The 22,482-nt window shown below is 53.5% G+C and overlaps 1 protein-coding gene across 1 annotated transcript in view; it reads left to right on the top strand.

The window, feature by feature from the left end:
* The first annotated feature begins 1,696 nt into the window (after positions 1–1,696).
* HCN4 (hyperpolarization activated cyclic nucleotide gated potassium channel 4) overlaps positions 1,697–22,482 on the top strand; it is a 47,511-nt gene continuing 26,725 nt past the window's right edge. Inside the window, exon 1 of the mRNA XM_004687607.2 lies at positions 1,697–2,556. Within this exon, the coding sequence (XP_004687664.1) occupies positions 1,769–2,556 (788 nt within the window). The 5' untranslated portion in view covers positions 1,697–1,768. The remainder of the gene's footprint in view (positions 2,557–22,482) is intronic.

Genomic DNA, 22,482 nt, shown 5'->3' on the forward strand with positions numbered 1-22,482 from the left:
GTGGGGAGGGTGTCTGGCAACTTGGCCTGTGTAGTATGGAGTAAGGGGTGTGTCAGGTAATCTTAGGGTGTTGAAGAGGGATAGAGTTACATCTTAGGCTGAGTTGGTGGAATTTGTCCAAAGGCCTGGAGTCTGTACTCAGAGAGGGGACACACAGCTGGAACCCAGGCTGGCCTGAGGGTCTGGGGAAGGGCAGACACAGGGAGTGGGGGGGTGTGCAGTCCCCTCAGGGGTAGGCGATAGCATGGAACAGGAACTCACCTAGTTTGGGTCCATATGGTGTTGTCACGTTTGGAATAAAAACTCATGGGCTAGTCCTAGGTAGTTTTGGAGTGCCAGATCACCAGAGTAACTGGCACACTGCTTTTCGTTTGTTGCCCACTGGTCTCAGAACACCCGTTTCTGATCCATTCCTGGGGAGATGCGTGTGTGGAACGTACCCGGCAGCTGGGGATGCTGCAGGTACATTTTCCTGGAAATCTTACCGCGAAGGGCTGGGTCCCACCCGCGTGCCCTGGACCTCTCAGAGTTTCCCCCAAGCCCTCTTTGCCAGGTCGCTGCGACTAGGCGACGCTCGGCAGGAAAAGATCAGCGAGGGGTTTGCTCCCAGCATATGTCACAGGAAAACCCTGGGAGCAGTCCCGACGCAGCGCATTTCTCGGAAACCCCCTCTCCAGGCGTGTTGCGGGAAGGCCCCGGGCTCCGCATCCAGAAGACCCGCCCGCCTCGCTGGCGGAGGATTGGAGACTCAGCCGAGAAGCAAAGCCTCCAGAGAAAGGCTAGACCGGAGCTCCGAGAACGAGATCAGGAAACCCGCCACTCTCTGCCACCCTCCACCATCACCCACTACCCCCCTAATCTCGGGGTGGGGAAGTCACAGCCCAAGCGGGAGCCCTGGACTCGGGTCGCACTCCCAGCCCTTGGTCAACGGAAGGCACGTGAAGGCGTAGCATTAAAGACGCCTCTCGGCCCAACTCCTTAAGTCAGGCGAGGGTCGCCCCGGGGCTTGACGCGGGGCCCGCCCCCTCGCCCCTCCCGCGCCCCTGTCCACGCGCAGCTGCCCCTTTAAGAAGCCCAGGTAGGCAGGCCGGGCTGCGGGAGCCGCTCCTATGGCAACCCGCGAGCTGCGGCGGCTTCATGAATATTCCGGGGCGCGGGAGCCCGGGCGCTGCCGGAGGGCGCTCCGGGGGAGGCGGCCGCTGATGTAAGCCCGGCGGGCCGCTGGGCTCCGCTCGGCTGCGGCGGGAGCCCCGGGACGGGCCAGCCGGGCTCGGCCAGAGTACGCGAGGCGAGCTCCGGAGTACCTGGCCACCCAGCCGGGGCGGCGGGACAGACTGACAGTCCGCCTGTCTGCGGGACGCACGCCCGGGAGGCGCGCGGGCTGAGCGCTCAGCCATCCGGAGTGGTTCTCCGAGCGCCGCGGCGGCCGCGCCGCTTCTCCCCGCGCCCATTGTTCCCCGCGGGGGCGGGGCGCCTGGAGCCGGGCCGCGCGCCGCGCCCCTGAACGCGGGAGGGAGGGAGCGCAGGCGGGATCGCGGGGTCCCCGCGCCCAGCTGGTCTCTGGGAGGAGGCGCAGCGCGGTGAGCTTGGGAACCCGGAGCTGGACGGGGAGACTCCTTCCGCCCGCCCCAGCATGGGCGCCTGAGGCGGCCCGGCGGCGGCGAAGGACGAGTCCTCGCGGGCGGACGGACCGACTTGCGGACCTGGAGCGGGTCCGCGGCGCCGCACCCGTTGCTCGGCCCCCTGCCCGGCCCCGGCCCCCGGAGCGATGGACAAGCTGCCGCCGTCCATGCGCAAGCGGCTATACAGCCTTCCGCAGCAGGTGGGGGCCAAGGCGTGGATCATGGACGAGGAAGAGGACGCGGAGGAGGAGGGGTCTGGAGGCCGCCAGGACCCTAGCCGCCGGAGCATCCGGCTGCGGCCGCTGCCCTCGCCCTCGACCTCGGCGGCCGCGGGCGGCACTGAGCCCCGGGGCGCGGCCCTCGGGGCGGCGGACGGTGAGGGGCCCGCCCGCAGCGCGGGCAAGTCCAGCACCAACGGCGACTGCCGGCGCTTCCGCGGGAGCCTGGTCTCGCTGGGCAGCCGGGGCGGTGGTGGCAGCGGCGGAGCGGGGGGCGGTAGCGGCCACGGGCACCTGCATGACTCCGCGGAGGAACGGCGGCTCATCGCCGAGGGTGACGCGTCCCCCGGCGAGGACAGGACGCCCCCGGGCCTGGCGGCGGAGCCCGAGCGCCCCGGCGCCTCGGTACAGCCAGCCGCTTCCTCGCCGCCGCCCCACTCGCCGCCGCCTCCGGCCGCCGCCTCCTGCGAGCCGTCCTCGATGGACACCGCTATCAAAGTGGAAGGAGGCGCGGCCGCCGGCGACCAGATCCTCCCCGAGGCCGAGGTGCGCCTGGGCCAGGCCGGCTTCATGCAGCGCCAGTTCGGGGCCATGCTCCAGCCCGGGGTCAACAAATTTTCTCTGAGGATGTTCGGCAGCCAGAAAGCTGTGGAGCGTGAACAGGAACGGGTTAAGTCTGCCGGGTTTTGGATAATCCACCCCTACAGCGACTTCAGGTAAGGGGGTCCAGCGGTGATGTGGGAGCCCCGAGAGGTGGCAGGCACGCTTCCTCTCTCGGCCCTGCCTCTCAGCCGGAGTTAACTTTCCTTTCTCCAGCTGGGAGCTCTGGGAAAAGTGGGGCGCCGCTAGGCTCTGCGACACCCCCAGATCTTCTCTATCGGCGCTGAGAACTTTACTCAGTTTCTGTCCCTCATCCTCTCAGTCTGAGCCACCGTAAAGACATGCTGAAAGGTGTTCTGAATCTGGCCTAGTCCTACAGCCTGCAGCCAGACTAAAGCTTTGCCACCTTCAGCCACACATCCCACCACCCCTTTCTGGGCTGCAGAGTTAGGTGGCTGTCTGAGAAGCAGCGCCAGGTCATTCAGCCCACAGAGCAGGGCTACAAAGGAAGGCAGACCTCTGAGCAGCTGGGCTAACTCCTACAGTGCTGACCCCAGACATTAATATCCCACAGGGTATATGGGCACCCTGCCGAGCTGCATCTGGGGAGGGAAAGCTGGACCCCTAAAGGACTGAGGTTTCTGGGCCCAAGCCTTTTGTCCCCCCACCTTGTCCCTGGGCCAGCACCACATGCCAGGTGGTGGCCAAGACTAGGTACCCTGGATAACTGGCATTGGGACTGACATGACATGATGACCTTGCTAATAGTGGTCAGTGAAGATGCCTGGTGTTTGGACTGATGAGCTGCTATCCTGTAGCCCCAAGCTCATCCAGTGCTCCATCCTCACTCCAGTGACCCAAGTTCCAGCAGTAGCTAGGTCTCCCATGGGTCGTTCATTGGTTCCCAAACAAACAGTGTGATTGCCTATGAGGAAGAGGGACCCCCTCCCCCATCACCTGAGTCAGATGATACTGAACAGTAGATACCACTCTAAGTCAGTGGGGGTTCTGTGTAAAGTGAGAGATTGGTGATTGCCTATGAAGTTGGGATCAAGGATGCTCCTGTACCAGATCTAGGGGTTTCCCAGTACCCCCCTGGACTTTTCTGACATGTAAGATTGAAGTGCAGGGTCTAGAAAACATTTATCCTTTTAAATTTGATTTCATTCATCCATTCATAGGATGGGGTCTCTATTTAGCCCCCTTCTCTGCTGGCCAGCCAAAAATAAATAAGCATTTTGCAAACCAGAGCCCTCCTTGCAAACTCCAGGGAAGCTAGATTAGTAATGAGAGCAAAACCATTTTCTATCCAATGAGAGATTTCATGTGCTGGGCATGACCAGTCAGGCAACACTCAATGGCTTAAAATAGGTAGTGAACAGAGGCTCTCCCCCCCTTTTCTTTTCCAGAAGGACTTCTCTGCCTATCCCTAATATCTAGGGTTCCCATCCCCAGAGAGTGCAGGAGGCAGGAGAACAGGCTAAAACAAAGCCATCATCTTCAAGTTATGCGAGCAAATGTGGACCCTCCCCTCAGGAGTTATGGATGGCTCCCTAGGTCAGGTTCTAATGTGTGGACCTCTGGGGACCGAGGATCCCAGCCTGAACTAGGGAGCAGAGTGGACACACAGAGTTGTGTCTCCTTCACACACACACACACACACACCCCACACCCCTCATGGGTTCTGGGCTTCTCTCTCCCTCTGACTTCTTTGGGGATGGCTGCAGGTAGAATGCTGGTATCAATCACTTAAGATTGTTGGAGGGACCTGCCCTTCCCTTGCTCAATACCCCTGTCTTTGTTGTCTGAAAGCCTCTGTTCAGGGTTCTTATCACTGTCCCCATTGCATGGGCTGGTTGTGGGGGAGGAGGGTTCTGCAAAGCTCTAACCTCTTAGCCTCCAAAAAGCATTGAGCTAGCACCTACTGGGAAAGGGCCTTCTCTTCAAGGCCTCCCCTTACTTGGGCTACAAGGGGCCTGCCTGGGATGTTGGCATCAACAGGGACCTTCCTACCTCCCTGATCTGACTGCCCAACTTGGCATGTCCGCCTTCAGTCCCCCCGCTGCAGAACCTCCCACTAACTGCAGGCTTCCCGGGACACAGAGAGGGAGGACCGTGGGGATTTAGAGGGGTAGATGCTGTAGGGTTGATAGATGGGCAACAGGGAAAGTGTCATGGGCTATGAATTTCAGGTTGTGCCACAAGCAACGGGACTGGTAGTGGAAGCACACGCACAGCCTCAATCACAGCCTTACTGGTGCTGGGTGGGGTGTAAGGAATGAAATGAAAGAAAGACCATCTTGTGTGTGTGTAGGGACAGTGGTCCTTGCTTCTTCTGTCTCAAGGCCAAAACAACTGGCTTCATCTTCAGAAGGTCAAAAGACAAGGACCTGACTAAGCCTTCTAAGCTCAGAATGCCAAGCCTCACCCATTCCCTCCCTTCCCACCATCCCAAGCCTCAGTCCCTGGAGTTTCCATCACTGGCCTTGAGTCTCTAGAGGGAGCCAATCCCCACTGCCCAGCTCAGTTTCACAAGAGGTTCTGCAAGCATAGCTCAGGCCAGTTGAAGATTTATTCATCATTTTGACGGGCAGGAAGCATTGATCCAGCAGAATTGGTTTAATAAAGAATCGCCAGCAAACCATGATGGATTGAGTTTGCGGTTTGGAGTTCAGGACTCGCTGTCGTGGGCTGCTTCCGGGCTCTTCGTTCCTGGGGGAGGAAGGTTGGGCGCCTTTTTCAGGGGCTTGGGGTGTGTCATGCTCTAAGGGACACTGTGGACCACATCTAATAATAGGCTCTTCTTGATGGCCTCTGCTTCTGGCCACCCCTCCCCCGTACATACCCTGCCCAGCTATCCCCGTGGGTAGCTGCCTTTGGAAACTTGTGTTTAAATTTTGGTGACGGAAGCGGTCAGGACACTGAACCCTTTGAGACATTGGCAATGGGCTCCCACCCAAAGCTGGGTGGGCTCTGGGGTCCTTCCTTTCATATGTGCCCTGTCTTGGGTGCCAAGCTTTGTAGTAGGAAACTGGAATAAATAAACTACAGTATCTCTGTGATCCTATTTTTCCAACAAGAGAGAAGGGGAAAGGAGTGGGGACCCGAGTAGAGATGTAGCTCTTTTTGTTCCCAGAAACTGGTGAGGCTGTCTAACCTCAGGCTCAGGTGGGGGTGGGGCTCGGGGTAGGGGGGGTGGGCCTGCATGTGTGTGTCCAGAGATCCATCTGAGCAGGTGTCTTGGGACTGTGTGAATGTACATGGGGACTGGCAGGAAAGTCTGTGTGGGATGTTAGTTCTGAGAATACTCCTGTGACCCAAACTCTGGTTTGGCCTTCGGAGGAGGCAGACAGCTCGGCTTTTCTTTGACCTCTGCCCTTCCCCTTTCCTAGCCTGAACCTTCTGAATCTACCAGAAGGAAAGGGAAGGGAAGGGAAGGAAGAGCCTGAAAGGGTCCTTTCCTTGGGAGAGACAACGGGTTTTGAAATCATAGAAGTGGACCAGTGGTCTCACTGGTGCCAGGGGTTGCCCGAAGCTCTGCTTCTCCATGCTGACTTCTGGTGCTGGTCCTTGGCACCCAGGCTTTGCCACTGTCCATCACATGTCATTCCCCAGCCCTGTCTGCTGTGGGGCAAAGGGCTGCGAGTCTTCTCTGAGCTTCAGTTTCCCCACCTAGACCGTGGAATGTCAGGCACACATCATACGTGTGGTCACATGGGGAGCCGAGAAACCCTGTGAGCTGGCAGAGACCATTTGTGACTCCACTACCCCTACCCCCACTGTTTTCTTCTCTGGGCCCTGGGCACACTAGGCTCTGTTCCCATTCAGTGATTCTGAACCTGTTTTGTAACAGAGACCTCACTGAAAACCTGCTGGAAACTCTAGTCTCTGTCTTGAAAAATACATGGTCATCCAGACACACAGTATGCCGCTCAATTTCTGAGAGGGTGGGCCCCACATTTGAAGATCATCTGGGGGCTCTTGGTTGTGCACCTCATTCTAGCCCATTCCACAAGAGAATCCTAGCCTGGTAGGAGGCAGGTGCCCTCCTCCATGAAGCCTGGTTGGGGATCCACCCGAAATCTCTGGCTCGGCCTCCCATTGCCAGGGCTGTAGGCAGAGGTGGGTGCAGCTGGAGGAGGGGTGCAGAGTTAGCCACCTAGAGAAGGGAAGGAACTCAGTTTCCTCAGTCCTGCTCCCATCTCTCTACCTTTCAACCCTGTGCGGGAAGGACTATTTGGGTAAGAGTTGCGAGGAGGGAGAAGACTACAGTTTGGCTGTGGGCCTGGGGGTTCTGGGGCTCCTCCTTGGGTGAACCTTCTGGGGACCCTAGCCCAGGATCACTGTCTTGCTGTCAGCGTGGAGAGCAGGCTAAAAGGAGCTGCAGGCCGCAGAGCCAGGAGAGGGGGAAGGGCGCCTTGGTGCAGAGGGGAATTCCAAGGTGAGCTGCCTGAGCGGTGCTGTCAGCTGGCACAGTGGGCAGTGAGATTCTCCACTGAGAAGGACTAGCCCAAGCTGGCGAGTTTGGGGCAGGCGAGCAGAGTGTTTGCTGCAAAGACCAACACCCTCCCATGTCAGGTGCTCTGTGCACAGAAACCTAAAGGGGGGGCGGGCGGGGATTGGGGGGGAGGGCAGGACCATATGCTGCCCGCGTGGGGAGCCTTGGAATCCCAGTCCCCCGTGGCGTGGTGAGCACTGATGAGGATGGGGACAACTCCCCCTGCCCGGCTCTACCCCATTTGTTCCCTTAGCGGTGTGAGAGGCGAGGCTTTCAGGGTGTCAGGTGGTCTGGCTCACACAGCGCCTGTGTCTGCCTGTGCATCTGCTCTCCATCCCAGGCGGTAGGGCCACCTGCAGCTTCTGGGATGTCCCCTCCGGCCACTCCACTCCACCATCACCCTTCTGGTCACCTCTAGGCATTTGGATAGAGCTCTGCGTTTGCCGGAACGTAGTGCTTCTCACACCATCCTGCCTCTGCCTCGCCTGGGATCTTGTCAAAATACAGATTCCAGGTCATAGCTCTGGGGTGGGGTCTGCAAGTCTGCATTTCTGATCAGTGCCCAGGCGATGCCAGAGCTGCTGGTGCCTAGCCCAGGACCAGGCTCAGAGTGCTGAGATCCAGATCACCTGCTTGCTCTATGCTTCACCCTGAGCTCTGGAGGCCAGAGGCTCTGTCTTCCCTTGGCCTCTGGTGCTCTGCCCCAGAGGTCAGTTTACAGACTTGGGGGGGGGGGCTGGAGGGGGGTGTCAAATGCGCAGTTCCTCCTTCCTTGCATTGCTTGCTTGAACCCTGCTGACCATGGATGCTGGAGTGGGGTGGGCAAGGGGAAGACAGGAAGCCAGAAGAGCTTCATGAGTCTGTCCCAGCTCACTGCTTTGGCAGCTGCGTTCCCATTTGAAGGGCCTGAGGGGCTCGCCTGGCTGAGGAGAAGGGGCAGGGGGTGAAGTGACTGCTGTGTTGCAGAGAGATTTCCTGGAAGAAACAGATGTTGCCAGTGAGCATCCAGGGTGATGGGCTGCCTGGGAGGAGGGCGGAGCTGTGCTGAAGGGATAGCTTTGACACCTGAGGTGCAGACCAGGGAGTCTGAATCTTAACAACCCCTTCCCCACCCCAGGCCCTACCTGGCAGCCTCCCTTGTGGGCTGAACTTGCTTGTCACCTCTCTCTGTCCCCTCTTACCCAGGAAGGTACCAGCCTACACACCGGTGACTGGGCTGACAAGTGTCATAGCAGCCGAGTGGCTTTATGTCTGCATAACACTGGCTACCATGGGGGAGCTCACCAGGAGTGGACAATCCAGCCCTAGTCCCTGGGGGTTTGTCCTTAACTGAGGAGACAACCAGCTTCCTTCTCTTGCTGCTTCCCGGCTCCAGGTCTCTCACAAAACTGCTGCCAGTTGTTAATTAATAGAAGGGCTACTGAGGCCGGCCAGAGAGTCCTGCTTGGGCCCAGGCAATATTGAAGAATCCACATTTCCCAGCCAGATTGGGCCGTGGGGAGAGCAGGGGCATTGCCTTGGCTTCTGAGAGGATGTTCTCTGCCAGCAGGGCCTCTTTGCTGGGAAAGCATTGCCAGGGCTCAGAAAACGTGATCAGCACCCACCCAGCCTCCAACAGGAGGCAGTGGATAGGTAGTGAGCTCCCCGTCACCAAGAGTACTCAAGAGGAGACGGAGCAGTTCTTAGGCCAGAGGTTGCTAAGCAGCATCCCATGAATTAAAAACAATACCAGGTGTGTCCTGTTTGGCCAGCGTACTGTGTCATAACAAGCCTGAGACAAGGTTTTAAAATGGGATGTTAGAACATTAAAACATACTGCAGGGATTCTCTAGGAAAATGGTCAGTTCTGACCAGCCCATGTTCCTGCCTTGCTGTAGGGGGCTAGAGCAGGCTAGAGGCGGTCTCCTTTCAGTCGACTTTTGTTCCAGTTGCCTGTCATCCCTGTCTGGCCCTAAGGTCTGTCCTACACCTGGACACATGACTTAGGTTTTTGAGCAAACCACCAGGTATGAGCTCTCTGCTATGTGCGAGGAGTATTGCACCTTGTATTTCATTTATTCTTCACAGTGGCCTGAAAATTAAATTCCATTTTCAGTTTACAAAGAAACTGAGGCTCTGACAGGGAAAAAGAAAAAGATTTATCCCAAATCACCCCACTGTGAAATATCAGAACTGTGACTTGAACCTGTGTGGTGGATTCTAGCCTCGAGCATGTGACCCCTTCTTTCTCCTTCCTCTGCTTCCCTTTTTTTTTTTCTTTCTTTCTTTTTCCTTTGGTTAGCTTTCAAAAGTTAAATTATAAAAGTAATGCCAGAAAAATTCCTGAGAGTGAGGGTATGACAGATGTTTGACCGCACATCGTCTGGGCAAAGAGCATAGGAAGAGAGACCCCTGGCCAGGGAAACCAGTCCAGTCTCAGAATACCCGATCTGGAGAGGCCGTTGCAAGTTCCTGGCTGGAAGCCTGTGCTTATAAACATGGAGCAGAGGGCCTGCGAGGGGAAAGGACTCCTACAAGGTTATAGAGTGAGACCTCGTCAGAGGCTAAGCCATAGCCCAAGCGGGTTGGGTAATATCCGATTGCAAAGGTGTTAAAGCTCCATAGGGTGCCTGCTGACTGCCCAGCCAGACGGCTTCCAGGGATGGTTTTCTCTTAGTGGTCTTGTCACTGGAGCTTTTTCTAGTCTCCCAGCCCCACACTTGCATTTTGAGTGTTCTGTACAGTAGTCCTCCTTTATGCATGTGGTTATACACCCCAGTGAATGCCTGAAACCACTAATAGTACTAAGGTCTCTGTAGAGTGTCTTTTCCATATATATATATATGTCTGTACACAAACACACACACACACACACACACAATAAAACTCATAAACTAGGTACAGTAAGGAGTTAACTCATAAACTAGGTACAGTAAGGAGTTAACAATAATAATGACACAGAAGAACAATAATAATAATGTATTCTCCCAAAATAATTTATATAATGTCTTTGAACCATGGTCGACTTTAGGTAACTGAAGCTGCAGAAAGCTAGGCAATGGATGGGGAGACTACTGTATTTTTAGAATGCTGTCTTAATTTATGCGCATCCAATGAAAGTCAGCTTCTGAAGGTGCAGCCCCCCGGTGTGGGGCTGCCTCCTGGGGACACCAGCTCTCAAGGCTTGCTGCTGCTTGCTGCTGCTTTTCCCCAAGGAGTCCTGATAGTGAAATGATGTCGAGGTGCCAGTGCTGCTCCTGTTCCTGGAGGGGTGATTAACGTTCAGAGAAGGGGACAAGGAGGCGGTGGTACCCCTGTTCTGTTCACTAGAGAATAGGTGATCATGAGCAATAGTCATGCCATCCTCCAGGGAAGTGCAAAGTGGAGTCTTTGCTTAGGCTTGGGTGGGAGGAGCAGGATCCGCACTCAGTGTGTGAGCAGGTCAGCCCTGGTGTATCTAGGGTCAGGTTCAGTGTGTGGCCAGGGTCAGCGGTCAGTAGGTGAGCAGGAGCAGAGCCAGGGTGTTTCATGGTCATGGCTCAATGTGTGAAGACTCAATCTGAGGCCACTGTCGGGTTTAGTCTATGTTCAGAGTTCAGCCTAGACCCACAAGAAGGCCTCGGTCTGCAGTCAAGAGCTGGAGTCCTCGTGCAAAGTCTGTGAGCCGACTGGCCTGAGCTGACTGCCCTAACTGCAGGACCACCCCGAGGCACCAGGCCTTGGGCCAGGGTGGGCTTGCTGCCCACTCCCAATGTGGCATCCTCCACCCCTTCAGGAAGCCCTCGCTGCCTTTAAGCTCCTCTATACCTCTTAGCATCTGAGCCAGCTGCCTGTGGACCTCTCCGGGAGGTAAAGTACAAATTATAAATAAACAACGGTGCCACCACTGCCGAAGCCAGAGCCGCCAAAGCCCACACGTGACCACTCCCGCCGCTCTGCTCTCTCATTGTTTGGGGCTGGTGTCTGTCTTCTCAGGCAGGCAGCGAGCCCGTGGCTTCGGTAGAGTGGGGATTGGAGCTAGGCAGAGAGGAGTGCTGACTTGGTAGAGGGACTTCCTGCACCCCAGTGTACCCCTAGCTCTGGGATCCCACAAATTGGAGAACAAGCAGTGGGGCCTTTAGGTCTGCTCACCGCAGCTGGGGGGGCCTGATGATTGGCTGCTGATGATTTTGTGTCTGTCTAAGCATTTAACCGTGTGGGTGGACGTGTTATGTCTGTGTGAACGAGGCTTTCAGAAATTAATACATACACAAGGTTGGCTAATACTTGGTCTTCTGGGCTTGGGGAGGGGCACACTGAATGGGTTGTACCCCCGGTGAGACTATATGGGCCATTCCAAGGCAGTTTTCACCCATTATGGAGGGTGGGGGTGGAAGGATTTCAGCTCTTTTGAGGGTCCTGGATCTGGTTTGGGGAAGCACAGACAAAGGAAGAAACGCTGTGGATTGTTGTTCAGGGAGGGCTTTCTGGAGGACATAGATGTGAGCTGGATTTGAAGGAGAAAGCCAATCTGTACACTTTCTTGGAAGAAGGTGTCTGGAAGCTTGAGCTGGGGGGGCCCCCCTTGCTGGGTGTGTGTTGGCAGCCACTGAGGCAGCTTGCTTAGAATCTGCTTTGGGACCTGCACACCTTAATTTCTGCTCTTCACCTTTGGGAACTCTGACCTTGCTGCCCTGGGCCTTGCACTTGTGTGTGTGTGTGTGTGTGTGTGTGTGTGTGTGTGTTTCTCTCTGGCTTTCACCGTGGGTGCTCGCAGCCCAAGAGAGCTCTCCTGGCCACTGGGCCCTGCTGCACAACCTCTGGGAAGACTCCCTTTTGCAGAATGAGGCCGGAAGGCAGGTGTTGCCGCTGCAATAATGTCACTGAGCGTGTGGCCTGGAGCCCAGAAGTAATTACCCTGCAGTTCCCTGTTGGAGGCTGGAGCAGCCCCTGTCAATGATTAACGTGAGTCCCCAGCCACTCAATGCCAGAGCGAGCCACGGGCTTCTCCCACCCATAGTTCATCAGAGGACACGAGGCTCTTATTCCCTTTCCCAGGGGCAGAAAAGACCCTCCGCCCCCAAGTCTCATCAGTGCCACTGGCACCTTCTAAGGGAAACTGGGGCCAGCTGGGCCCTGTCGTGCAGCACCAGGCTGGCCCATCCTGAGTTTCCCTGTCTTGTAACTGCCCACCCCTCCCTCTCTGAGTTTGCCCTCCTGACCCTCATCCTGTTCTGCTATGTGGCCTCAACAGAGTGTTTTCTTTCTCAGTGTCCAGGGTCACAACTCAGTCTGAGGCTGCAATGAGAGCAAAACTAATTGGCCAAATAGGTATTGAACCTGTAATCCTGACCCCATTAGTACAAATTGAGCCGGCGGGGCAGGGATGGCACTGCTGACAACGCAGAGTGATGAGAATCTCCCTCCCTCTTTCCTGAGACTGCAGAGACCCAGCCAGGTATGACTCTGGAGTTAGGCAGCTCCTGTGGTCAGGGATTCCTTCCTTAGCAGCATCTTTCTGCCGAGGCTCTGCTCACCTTTAGTCCGGGGCTGGGGGGCGCGGGGGTCCTGAGCACGTGTGTGGTACTGGAGGTGTCTGTTGCACACCCCTTCCCCCTGCCCCCCACCTCAGCCCACAGCCTCTGTAGGAGTTGTTCCTTTTCTTTGTTCCTGCACAGCCTGCCCAAGGACTTATGCACAGAAAATGAGCTAAAATGCCACCTTCCTGCAAAGGGCCCTGCCATGTTGTCCTCTAACTATCTCTTCCAGGCAGTACCTGACCCCCTCCTGGAAGCTCAGACCTGGCCTCAGAGAAGTTTAGATGTGTGGATCTGTGTCCACGGGTCACACTGCACACTGTGGCTGGAGGAGTCCCAAGGGGCAGATGATTGACTCTGGAAATGGCACGGGAGGAAATGTGCCCCACTGTGACATCCTGGCCCAGGGGCTCTGACGAGCCATCATCCTGCCGTGTTGCACCGCAGTCTCTGAGACAGAGCCGAGGGGACTGGCTAGGAGTAAGAAGCCAGCTGCAGACCCTGTCCTGCCCCGTCCAGCTGTGTGAACTGAGTCAATGACTTGCCACCCTGGGCCTTGCTTTCCTTGGCTAAAGGTGCAATTGGAGAAGGGCTGGATTTTAGCAACGCCCACAGTCACAACTGGTGGGTGGCCCCAGGATGACCTAGGTGCTTTATGTCATTATGAATGACTGGGCCTCCCTGGCCCTGGGTGAGGCTTGGGTAGGTAGAATTTGAGGGAGCCCCAGATGATTCTGTTTCTGGCACTTCGGAGCCAATGAGCTTGGCTACCAATAAGGCCTCTTCTGTGTTAACAGCCTGCAGCTCTCTGATTGCACTCCATTTGCCTCAGCCTGTCAGTGCCCCCCAGAAGCTTGGGGTGATAGATGGACTCCCCTGCCTGGCATCCACACCTGTTCCTTATCAGCCCCCTCTAGGGAGTCATTCCCCTTTTTTCATAGGTTGTTAGCAATCAGAACTATAAAACTCTGGGGCTCACGGGCCTCCAGGGAACATAGTCCTTGCTCAGTGTCCTTGTCACACTGGCATTCCTGGAGGGAAGGGACACTCCAGCTTGTATCCTAAGAACTCCCACCCAGCAAGAAGGGGCTAAGAAGACCCTCACAGATCAGTGTTTAACTCCCTCTGGTGGGGCAGCTCTCCCATAGCCCTCCTATGGGCCCAGTGCTGTTTGGCCTTGTCCAGTCCTGCCTCTAGTCCAGCCAGTTTCCTCCTCACCCTGATGCACCTTCCCACAGGAGCAAGTGAACTCTCCTACCTAATTTCCCCTGAGCTTGCACTCAGGTGCTACTCCACAGCAATATTCTATTTTTGTTTCGTTCTCCTGGGTGGAGAGAGCCATGTTTGAGCTTTTTTTGTTACCTGTAAGCAAAGTTCTCTAACCACCAGTCCTCTCTCCAATTAGCCCCAGCTGGTCTTGTCAAATGAGTGAAGCACAGAGAGATTAAGCTGCTAGCCTGAAGGAACACAGCACTGAAACAACTTAGAGTATTGTAGAGCAGATGTCCCGTTCTGGACGGTTTGGGGGGTGCACATCTGTGTTTTTGAGCAGGCTCTTACACTGGGTGCCACTGTGCATGCGCTGACCTCCAGAGGCTCTCAGCCCATCAGAGAAGCAATGGCCGATAGGTCAGTGTTCCTTATGGCCAGCCCAGTGTGCTCAGTTGTGTCTTTGAGAAGGTGCAGTCACAATCTTTCCCTTGAGGAACACCCTTCCTACCAGTTTCATGGTTCCCCGTGTCTCTAAAGAGTCCTCAGTACTCTGTCTGCCAGTCAAGCTGATCCCCTTGGTCTGTGGGTGGGGGCTGGGTGCAGAGTTCTCTGAGATGTACACTCCTCCCTTGGTGAGCTGCCAGCTGGCCTGCTGCCCTTGGCTGGCCTCTTTAGCCTCTGCACTGCAGAGATGCATGCAATCAGCATGTCTTTAGAGATTATCTAGCTCCATCTTCTCATTCTACCAATGAGGAAACTAAGAAAGGGGATGTGAAAGGGACGGACTTTCTCAAGGGCAGCTAGCAAGTTGGAGACAGAGCTGGGACTAGAACCCATGACTCAGGCTCAGCCTAGAATCTTTCCACTATACAGCATGGACCTCCTTTCTGTAACCACAGTGGCCAGAGGACGCACGTCGGCCCCTTCTCTTTGGGACTTGCAATCCCAGGAGGCCATGCAGCCCCCTGCTCCTATGTTAATATTCTCCTTCAAGTATCCCCAGCCAAGTAGCCCCTATTTCCCCTGTCTGCCACTGTTTTATGGCCTCATCTACCCATGGAGCTGGCCTGGATCATCATTTCCCCTGTGGGCTGAGTCTGGCCATCCCCCACCCAGAGGGCTCCACAAGGCTGTACCAGGCCATATGCCCCAAACTCAGGCCATGATGTGAATTTTAGTGATCACAAGAATAATATGATGGTAAAGACCAGCATGTACTGAGTAGGCATACTATGTAGAATATTACAAGTATCACCTCTTAGAATTTTCCCAGAATCCTGTGAAGTGGGGTTAATGTTCTTATATGGCACATGAGAAAACAAGTTCAGAAAGGGTGAGTGGTTTGTCCAAGGCCACACAGTCAGGTATTCTAGCACTAGTATATGAACCCACCACACTCTGTGGTATAGAATGGCTCCTTGGAGTGTGGTTCCTCGACCAGCTGCCTTGGCATCACTGGGGAGCCTGCAGAGGTCACCCCACATCCAGGGAGTCTGAATTGGCATCTTGATAATAAGCCCCCCCTCTCCCAGGCTATCTATGTGCATGGTGCGGTTCAAAAAGCACTGTGCCTTGTGACGGCTGGACTGCAGAAGGGAAGGAAAGACTCCGCAGGGCATGGCTTGCAGCTCACCACCTTGGGGAGTGGCTGAGACTAGCCCCAGGGTACCATGAAAAGCTAGGACCTCAGCGCAGATAGAGCCACCTTGGAAGAGGCCTCAGGAACGCGTCGTCTTTGTTTGGATCTCCAGAACAGAAATAAACGAATTTCGTTCCTCAGGTCATTGATAATCATCTCAAAAAAAAATAAACAAAATAAACAAAAATAAAGATACACTAGAAGTGGCGACCCCACCACAAATGAGCACTGGATGCCCTTGGCGCTGAACCTGGTTGCTGCTGAGGCAGCCCCAGGCAGCGGAGGGAGCAGCTACCTGGGAGCCCTGTGATTCTGAGTCAGAGATTTTGAGGTGGGTTAAAAATAGAGCCTTAGTGGCCAGGCGGGGGTGGAAGGAAGAGAGCAATTTATCTATGGGAGGGGGGAGACCCTGAGGTCAGGGAGGAGCTGTAGGGAAAGTTGGGCAAGAAGAGAAGAGCCCTGAGTAGAGAGTCCCTTCAGAGACAGAGCTGAAGGCTCAGCCAGTCAAGATGGTTGTGTAAGGTGCACTGGGAGGCTGCCAGGGCTGTGCCCTAGGCACAGGCAGGGGCCACCTCTCCCCTCCCCCAAGCCAGCAACTCCTTTGGGTAAATGTAGGGTTGTGAGGGGGCTGGGCTCTGCCTCAGACAGTGAAACAGAAGGGTCCTCCCTGGTGGCCCAAAGGGTTAGGATGCAGCACTGCAAGGGAGCCAGAGCCGGCCACAGCCACTTCATGCAAGTTCGATCCCAGGCCCCCGAGGTGACCCACACGGTGCTGCAGTCTCTCCCGCTACTCCCCTCAGCAGTGTACTTTGTCAATCTGCCAGTCCTGCTCCCCTGTTCTGTCTCTGGTGAATCCTCTCACCGCCCCTGCACCTCTGGCCTGTACCCCAGTTCTGTATGCACAAATAAATAAATCTTTTAAAAAAAAAAAGATAAACAGGAGCCTGGGGGTGGGGAGAAGTGGACGCTACCAAGCAGCTATTGTTGCTGTGAGGGAGGGAAGGGAAGGTGTCCATGTGGGCACGTGTGTTCATGAATGCTGTGAGCAGGCACGGGATGACGCTGAGCTGGTCTTGTTTGCATGCTACACCTGCACTTCATTTGGCCTCTCCATCTCCTTCATCAACCACTGCAAAATCAGCTTGTCCTGGGCACCAGGCTGTGATCCTGGCCTCATAGCCCCTTGAGGACCAGTGTCTCTCCCCTGACACACATTAGAGAACTTTTCACAGCAGGGGATGCTGGTGATTGGTTAAATGTTGATTCAGTGTTCTGATTATAAAGATAATACTTGCACATTGTGGGGAGTTCAGAGACAGAAAGATATGATGGGGAAAACAAAACCACCCCCTAATCCTACCACTTAGCAATATCATTATAGTGTACTTTTTTTTGTCCCCACCCCCCCCATGACAGTCTTTACATCACTCATCCATCTAACAAAAAGAATTTTACTGACATACTCCATCCTGATCCAGCTAAATGATTATGTCTCATAAAAGAAAGAAATTATTTCTGCTTTTTGGAAATGCCTAACAGAGTTTGGGGATTAGACACATTGCCAGTCTGCAAGGTGCGGGCCCCAAAGGGGAGTTCTAGGAGAAAGTGGAACTTCCCCCTTCCTTACACTTTATCTCTCCACTCTTCACCTCCGAATCTCTGCTAAGCCTTTTGGGGAAGAAGGGAGAATCCTTAGAATCTTCACTGAGGGGGTGCCCCTAATGAGGTGGCATGGTATATTCGGTCCCCTGGACCCATGCTGGTCAGGCTGGAAATAATCATGGCCTTGTTGAAGTCCTTAGAGTGCCCCCCAGGTCCTCCCCCATCACTAGTCTCCCCTTTTACCCCACACATCCCAGCTCCCAAGCTTCTCCCTCATTTTCAGCCCCCACCCCATCTTCCTTCATGGAGACTTTTCTACCATTATCTTCGGCATCAAGTGGGGACCATCTGCTGGTGCATGTTGCTGGGAGTCTTCGGGGTTTGAGAGGGTTAGTTTCTCCCCAATCATTGGAGGCCTTGAAAACTGCTGTAAGCCATAACGGTCAGCCCCTACATTCCATGTAGCTTCAACTGGGTCTCCAGCCACTCCATGGCCTTCTTTCATGCACTCACACGTCCCATCCACCCATCCATCCATTCATTCATTTATTAGGACCATGTCAAAATCACTATGCCAAGTTCAGAGAGTGGAGTGACCACAAGAGAGATGGTCAAACATGCAGTTTCATTCAAGTGTGATACATAGTAGGCTGGGAAACATGTATGAGAGATACCTGACCATATCCCTATGATCCAAGCAGGTGAAGTGATGCCTCCTCCCTACCTGGAGGCTGGGGTGGGCAGGGGAGCCCCTCAGGTTGAGGACAGTGTGTAGGAGAGAACACATGCCATGTTTGAGGCACTAAAAGTTGCTGGGTATATGTGGAACAGGATGTAGGAAGGAAGGAATGATGAGAATAAAAGCAAGAGAAGGAGGTCGAGTCTAGGTCAGAAGAACCTTGAGGAGATAGTGAGGAACTAGGATTTCGAGAGCATGGAAGGACTTTGGAATCGGCAAAGTAGGAGAGGTACAGACCCCATCCCAGACCTTGAAGTATGTGAAGTCCTGAGAGAGCCAGGGTCCAGTGGGGAAGTTGCTGGAGTAGGCTGGGTGGTGGATGATGAGACTCTCCATATCCCATGTGGGTGAGTGTCTGTAGGTGAGTGAGATGAAAGAGCAAAAGGGAATTTCCAGGATCTTGATTAAGCCTTTGAATGGCTGGTGGTACCACTGACTGGAACCAGAAGGGTTTGCAGGGGAAACTGTTACATGTGGATATGTCAAAAGGGAGGTCCCATGGGACATCCAGGTATAGAGGGTTAGTTGGAAACAAAGGTGTTTCACTCATGAGCAGTCTGGCTTGAAAGCCAGCAGAGTAAGGAAACAATGGGAAGGTGGGCAGGGGACTCCAGACCAAGGATCTAGAACTTTGACCTGTAAGTTGCTCAGGGAGAGTGCACAGAGGGAGTGGACGCACAAAAACACATTAAACCTCACCCAGGGGAGAGCACCCCTTTCAAGGGAGGGTAAGGAGAGACAGAAGACCCAGCAGTGTGGGGTGTCTCAGGGAATAGGTTGCAGCATTGGAGGATGCTAAGGGCCAGGGAAGAACCAACTGAAATGTCTGCTGGGTATTGCAGCAGGTGTGCATTGGGTTTAGAGGGGAATGGAGAGTGTGAACAGTGACCCCTCTTTCAGGAAACTTTGTTCTAAGGGGAGAAGAGAGAAGACTGGGGGATTTGGGAAGTGACTTTTGTCTTGTAAGTGTAAAGAGCTTAAAGGCAGATGCTGATGACAAGAGAGGATCAGATGAGAGATTGAAGCTACAAAAGAGAGACTAGATTAAGGTCCGTGGGAAGGCAAAGGGAATGGTATTGAGGTGGAGGAAATGACCAACTCCCTTTGACTGGAGAAGGAAAAGGGGGTGAGGGAGAGTCAAGCAAGGTGGGCATTCTGATGGCTTCTCTTTCTGTGAAGTGGAAGGGATCAGCTGGGAGGAAGAGGAAAGTGGCCATTTCATAGTCTTGAGGTGATAATTCCAAGTAGCCAGTGTGGAGAGGGGGAGGGGAAGTTTAGGAGGGTCTCCCATAAGGATCAGCTGGCACAATGGTGGGCCCAGCTGAGTGCAGAGGCACAGGAATTGAGGTACTTGAATATGTAGTAGGACTGGTCTGAAGTCATGGGATTTGCTGCACGGTCCCATGTAAATATGCAGTGTATAAAAGGGCTACCGAGAAAGGAGGCTCATCTGAGATTAGAGATGAAGCAACTGGATGGAGATGGTGAGCTGGACCAGGTTGTGCTACTGAATGGGTCACAAATGTGGAGAACCAGGTCATCGGTCCACTGAAAGGCTGGGTGCTGGTGAGTTGATGTAGAGGAGTCACCCAGAATAGTAGCAGGATTTGGAGTGCCATGGAAGGCTATGAACCAGTACCAGCAATCACCAAAGTCCCCAACGGGGGCAGATGGATGCTGGAAGGATGGCTAGTATATGACAGGATGCACAAAGGATCTTGGAGGCAGGAAGTGGCATCAGTGTGGCAGGAAGAGGATGCTGACCCCAACCCTGACCCTGAGCTATATGAGACTTCAGGGAGTGATGTTCTTAGCACTCAGCTAAGTTCATTTAAGAGAAGTAGGGGAAGGGTGCCATGGAAGAGGGGAGAAAGGCCTAGAGAGTAGGAGAAGGCACAAGAGTTTGGGAGAAAGTACCACTAGCTGGATTTCTATTCCTGTAGAGAGTGGCTAGGTGATCTAAAGTCTTGTTATTTGGGTTTGAATCCTTGATCCACCACGTAAAATAAATTTCTCAAGTTATGCTGCAGTCTCCTCATCTGTAAAATGGGCACAGTCTTACTGACTTCATAGGGTTTTATGGGGATTAATTGAGATAATCCATATAAGGGACTCAGATTAGTGCTGGGCAAATAGTAATGTTGGCTGCTGTCCTCATCCTCCATTCTCTTTATTTTCATTAGCACTTTGGGTAGTCATCTATGCTGGGTTTGAAAAACAAAGGGATAGATCAGGAACATGGGGGAATCTCCCAGGCTCCCTCCTTTTCTCAGACTTGACTCCTGGGTTCTCAGGTTCTAGGATTTGTTGGGGGGCTGGAAGGGAGTTGGGCAGTTCCTGATGAAAGGGCAGGGTGTGACAACTGCTAACAGATCTTCATGGCCAGGCAAAATTCATGGTGAAGGAGTGCATTGAACTGGGCCTTGAATGAGAGAAGGGATTTCAGAAGATCAGGGTTTAGGAGGCAGGGATAGTTCTCAGGAGGAGAAATAAGGATGTGAGGGGATGACATATCTAATGGCTCAAACTTCTTCTTTAGTCAGTGGGGTCCACTAAAAGGGTTCAAACAAAGGGTGATGCACTCATAATGCTGTTTAGAAAGATCACCCAGAAAACATGAGACAAGAAGGCAAGAGCAAAAGTCCAGGTGAAGACTTACTAATGTTTGTAGCCAGGACAGATTCAGAAGCCATCACTGAAGGTACCAGGCAAGACTCCATCACTGCTTGGGTTGGGGGAGGGAAGAGGGGATGAGGAGCATTGCTGAGGCAGGTGGAAGAAAGCAGCTGAAGATAGCTTTGAAGTTCTCAGCCCAAGGGATTGAAGTGCTGACTGTGCCATTCAGCTTTAGGAGGAAGATGCTGAGTTCAGCCTTGAACTTGTTGCATGTGGGAAACAGACTGCACTCCAGGTGGTCATAGGAATATGGGTCTGGTGCAAGGAGTGATGTCTGAGTGGGAGCCATCTGCATGGGATGGGCAGAGAATACAAGTGAAAAATGGGACCCTGGGTATGCTGCTCACCTGGGAGAAATCAGTCACGGTAGGACCACAGGTGTGTCTGGGATAGGCCCCTGTTCTCAAAAAGTCAAGAGCATTCCAAAGCCAGGAGATCCAATGCTTGGACTCAGGCTGAAATGAGGCTCAGTTGTCAGAGGCTGGAGAAGCCAGAAGAGGTAGAGTTTCAGCTGAATCTTGAAGGATGGAAAAGACTTTAATGACAATAAAATGACATTCTCTTTTTTCCAAATGACAGGATTCTCAGTGGACATCATTGTGTCAAGTGTGTCATATATGCAGATAGGTGCACAGGAAGGATGCATGTGTGAAAATGAGAGTGAAATTAACAGGAATGCACTGATGAGAGGCTGAATATAATATTTTCATGTGTATATATGCAGGTACAGACATGAGTGTGCATCCAAGTATGAGAACATGTGTGTGCAAAGACAAGTATGAGTGGGTGTGAACAAGAGGAAGCTGAAGGAGGCCATCCTTGCTCCAGAATCCCCAATTCTCCTGCTTCCATTTTATCATTTTCTTTCCGTTAAGTTTCCAGGGAAGGAGAGTCACTCTTTGTCTGGTCGTTGAGTCTCTGAATTCAGGGACGTAAGCCTCCTGATCTTTTCCCTCAGCTCCTTTGAGGCTTTCCTTTCAGACCAAATCACGAGATGTTCTAGGCATCATTATAAAAGGGCTGTTGGCTTTTTCCATCCCTCATTCCTTCTACATAGGGGACCCACTTTTCCAAAGTTCACCCATAGGTCATACTTCCTGCTGACAGGCCACCTGTCTGCCTGGATGGGTCTGTTGGTTCAGGTAGAAGAAGATCCAAGACTAAGAGAGGTCAGGCCTGGGCTATACCTGGAATGGGCTTCCATAACATAGCTGTGCATTGTTGGCCAGGATTTCCTCATAGTTGAGAGAACACTGGGGAAGGGGAGAGACCCTGGCTTTGGTGAGACGAAGGCTTTCGATTCAGGCATGTGCAGCATTTCTGAGTCTGACTGTCTATTGCTTCCCTGCCAGAGTCTGAACCTGCCACCATGGATAGATACCTTAGATTTTGTGATATGTTTATGAATGATTCTAGTGGTAGTGGATGCTAGGGGAGCACTGGACATCCAGTCTGAGGTTTTAGAAGTGTTACTCTTCTCTGTGGTACTCAGTTTTACCTTCTGCAGGGTGGGTACAACTAGCTTGATTGCTAATAACCAGGGTGTTTTTAATATTCACAAGTTGTGGGTCCTCCCTGCTCATGCAAGGGGTTAAAGTGCAGCACTATGAAGCAATATACATCCACTGCAGCCAAAATTTCATCCCCAGCAGAGAAGTGACCCACATAACATGGTAGACCTTTTATGTCTCACCTGCTGCTCCCCTCAGCAGTGCATTTCAGTAGATCCTCCTGTTCTGCTCACCATTGTCTCTGATGAATCCTCTCACCCCTGTACCCATACCCCAGTTCTTGTATGCATAAATAAATAAACCTTAAAAAAAATACTTACAAGTTGTGCTACTTCCCCAATGCAGGAAATACTTCAGAAAGTCCAGCATCGGTAGAATAGCTCCCCTTGAAACCTCCAAGCAACCTTCTTCTGTCTTCTCTCTAGGGTAAGATACCTGGGTCACATCTGCTATAAAAGGCTATCTCCCCAGTATGATGCGCAGATGCCAGAAGGGCTTCTCCACCTTGCTATATTCCACTCTTGGGACTAAAATCCCAAGAGGTCAGACTCTGGAACTGCACAGACCTTTCTGACACCTTTGAGTCCTGCCCCCCATTAGCTGTGTAATCTTGGGCAGGTACTTCTCTATGACAAGTATCACCACCTGTACAATACAGACAAAAGCTATC

The sequence above is a fragment of the Condylura cristata genome, unplaced genomic scaffold, assembly GCF_000260355.1.
Source record: "Condylura cristata isolate star-nosed mole 26May11 unplaced genomic scaffold, ConCri1.0 scaffold00023, whole genome shotgun sequence".
Lineage (NCBI taxonomy): Eukaryota > Metazoa > Chordata > Mammalia > Eulipotyphla > Talpidae > Condylura > Condylura cristata.